This window comes from Buceros rhinoceros, unplaced genomic scaffold, assembly GCF_000710305.1.
Source record: "Buceros rhinoceros silvestris isolate BGI_N320 unplaced genomic scaffold, ASM71030v1 scaffold2812, whole genome shotgun sequence".
Lineage (NCBI taxonomy): Eukaryota > Metazoa > Chordata > Aves > Bucerotiformes > Bucerotidae > Buceros > Buceros rhinoceros.
The window spans coordinates 9,064-12,681 of record NW_010400468.1 but is presented as its reverse complement, the minus strand read 5'-3'; the positions used below and the strand labels follow the sequence as shown (position 1 = coordinate 12,681).

The following is a 3,618-nucleotide window of genomic DNA, read 5'->3' as shown; positions in this document are numbered from 1 at the left end:
AAGAATAAAATTCTCATGCTCAGGAATGCCCAAGCGCCTCCCCCCGGGGTTCCCAGCAGGCCAGACTAACCAGAGCTTCATGCAAGGGCAGGTGCCTTCCACAGCTCCAGGAGCAGCAGGGAGCAGCGGAGCGCCGCAGCTGCCAGCCAGCCAGAACGTGCAGCACACAGGTCAGTGGGGAGAGGGGCTTCCTCAGGGGATTTTGTGGAAGACGGTGCCTTTGCTTGAGTAACAGATTCCAAAGCATTCATCTCCGGTTGCTACCAGGGCATTGCCAGCTGGGGCTGCAGGGGCGTGCTGGGTGTAGCACTAAAGGAGGAAGAGGAAAGCAGGAGGCTGCTCATGTTTTTCAAACTGCCCGGTGTTTATTGATTAGGACTGGTGCTACAACACAGAAGCGTCTGCTCAGAAGTTGAGTGGAAGTAGCACTGAAATTTGGAGGCTGGGGCTAACATAGAATGCAAAAGGAACCTTGTCCAGAAAAAAAAAATAGAGCAAGTTATTGTTGTAGAAGCAGAACAACAAAATCATCTTGTTCTGCTTTGAAAAGGTTATTTATTAGTGCCTTGGAAAGCTTTGGAAATCTGTGTACAGTCAGTCCTGTTTAGTTCATAAATGTCCCTATTTAACAATTTGATTATTAGTCTCTTGTCTGGATTATGGATACCCCAATAATGTCATTTCATCAGTACTTCATGTGGGTTGGTTTTTTTGCTTTTTTTTTTTTGTTTAGCCCATTATAAAATCACCTCAAGGTGTGAAGCTTGTTTTGGTTAGGAATTATTCTCTTGAGTTAGGGGATATGAGGGAAGATTTTCAAAGTTATGTACAGATAACAACTGAAATGAAGTTCCTGTTATATCTTCTGCTGGACATGGGAAGCACCAGTCTAAGTGTTTGGTTTGAGCAGTATGATGTTCTGTCCTGACAACTAACCGGTATCAACCATTGCGTCACAGGACCGCAAACAGTCAGATACTCCAGTTCCCTGGAGAAGGGAGGAAAGCAATTCTGGAGTATCTACTCAACATCAGAACTTGTGAGAACTGTTATACCACTCCCATCAGTTTCTTACTGGCAATTTTTTGTTTTTAAGGTGGCCAAGGATCTGGACCTCCTCAAAATCAAATGCAAGCACCACATGGCCCACCAAATATGATGCAGACCAATCTAATGGGACTTCATGGAAACATGAACAACCAGCAGGCTGGTGCTAGCGGGGTGCCACAAGTTAACATGGGCAACATACAGGGACAGCCTCAGCAAGGACCACAGTCTCAGCTCATGGGAATGCATCAGCAAATCGTGTCCTCTCAAGGGCAGATGGTAAACATTCAGGCTCAGGGATCGCTGAACCCTCAAAACCAGATGATACTTTCTCGAACTCAGCTCATGCCGCAAGGCCAAATGATGGTGGCACCACAAAACCAAAATCTTGGTCCTTCTCCCCAAAGGATGACCCCACCCAAACAGATGATTCCCCAGCAGGGACAGCAGATGATGTCTACACACAACCAGATGATGGGACCTCAGGGCCAGGTCATGTTGCAGCAAAACTCGATGATGGAACAGATGATGAACACTCAGATGCAAGGAAATAAGCAGCCTTTTAGTACTCAAAACCAGTCCAATGTTATGACGGGGCCAGCTCAACTGATGAGGGGACCAACCCCAAACATGCAAGGAAACATGGTGCAGTTCACTGGGCAGATGATGGCACAGCAAGGCCCCGTGAATGGTAACCCTTCTCAGGTTATGGGGATTCAAGGGCAAGTGTTAAGACCCACTGGGCCTGGTCCTCACATATCTCAGCAGCTTGGGGATACTGCTACTACAACAAGTAGTGATGTGAACTTGACGCAGATGCTACCTGATGTTCCTGTGCAGCAGCCAAACATGGTGCCTTCTCACATGCAGCCAATGCAAGGAAACAGCAGTGCTTCAGGGAGTCATTTCTCTGGCCACGGGCTGCCTTTCAATACAGGGTTTAGTGGGACGCCGAACGGGAATCAGATTTCCTGCGGGCAGAATGCTGTTTTCCCCGTCAATAAAGATGTTACGCTCACAAGCCCGCTCTTGGTTAACCTTCTACAAAGCGATATATCAGCAGGACACTTTGGTGTGAACAACAAACAAAATAACCAGAATGCCAACAAGCCCAAGAAGAAGAAGCCTCCAAGGAAGAAGAAAAATAATCAACAACTAGAACAAGCAACGTAGGTTTAATATTACATTGTTTTTGTAAGGGGCATAGGGAGGCTCCACAGGCAACTTGTCAATATTTTCTCAGCAAGTACAGGGTGAGAAAGGACCCGTATTATTTCATATTCTAGCAATTTCTGTCAAGACTTAAATGATAACCCACTGGCAAGTCTGCAACTGGAGGTTCATTCAAGATTAAAAAAAACCAACTTGCAAACAAATCCCAGCTCAGTTATAAACCCATTGTAACAGCAGCGTTCCTTACATTTACGGGGTAAAGGAAGCGTAGAATGTGGCACATGGTGCCCCAGCCCTCGGAAGAGGAGGCTGCTACCTTTTTTGAGCAGTCTGACAGCCACGATCTTAGGTCTGGAAGTACCTTCAGAAGAATTAGAAGCCTCCATATCACATGTGTGGTAGAGATTTTTGGGGGTTGTTTCCTGAGTTGTGGGTACACCCTGACATGTTTCTGCCTGGAGCTGGCTCGGCTTCTCTTGTAGTTGAAGCTGCAGCTAGAATTTAGAGGGAGGAATCTGGTGCTTTCTGGGAATGAGGATAACAAGCCCAAGCAGTGCTGGTCTTCCAGGCCTAGGGGAGATTCGGAAGGAAAACCCCACAACTCTTGAGAGGGAAGAGGCAAACGGGTAATACTGAGAGATAATGAATGAATGCACCTGATTAGTGGAAATGGGAGATGGCTGGAGCTCTTCGTTCCTCTTCAGCCAGCGTATTCGTCACTGGGCAGCTGTCCAGTAACCTTCCGCTGCTGGCAGTCTACTGGTACCGGCACAGCGGGGAGAGGGCTGCTGCCGAACCAGAGTTCAGCTAACCGGTAACTAGATTTGCTGAATCTAGTTATTCTGAAGCTGCAGATGAGCGGCGGGGCACTGACAGGAATCCACCCGATGGAACATCTGGGGATTGTTTTCAGTTTGCTTTAGGGCAAAATACAGTCGTAGGGTTCTAATTTTAGAGAATTGACACAGGAATATCCAAATTGCAAAGGTAAATTCTTAAAACCGAGCAGAGAAGGTCACAATGGCACATGAAGCCACTGATGCGGCTCTGGTTCCAGCAGCCCCTCTCCTTTGAATGCTCATCCTGCTGTCACCCGGAGTTTACGCTGCCCTTTCCAGAGACAGATGTCCGCCTGAGTGCAGCCAAGTACTAAGCAACAGTTTGATAGTTTATTTTTTCCCTTGGTTGTTCTATGCTTATCCCCAACCTGCATTTTCTGCACAATATCAAGATTCCTTCGTGAAGGTGAAATTAATTTTCTCACGGACATTTTAGTCGTGGACTGAAACGGCTCGCGTCATCAATAGCAAGTGATCTTTTTTGGCAATTGTTAATTGGCTTAACTAGTACTAAAATAAAGTGCAGGAGCCCTTACATGCATTTTACAGGTGCAGGAAT

At 46.7% G+C, this 3,618-nt stretch overlaps 1 protein-coding gene across 1 annotated transcript in view; it reads left to right on the top strand.

Moving 5' to 3' along the window:
* Positions 1-3,618, top strand: part of NCOA6 (nuclear receptor coactivator 6) — a gene marked incomplete at its 3' end in the record, with an annotated part of 23,340 nt that overhangs the window by 10,830 nt on the left and 8,892 nt on the right. Inside the window, exons 6-7 of the mRNA XM_010131857.1 lie at positions 24-170; positions 1,097-2,216. Of these exons, the coding sequence (XP_010130159.1) occupies positions 24-170; positions 1,097-2,216 (1,267 nt within the window). The remainder of the gene's footprint in view (positions 1-23; positions 171-1,096; positions 2,217-3,618) is intronic.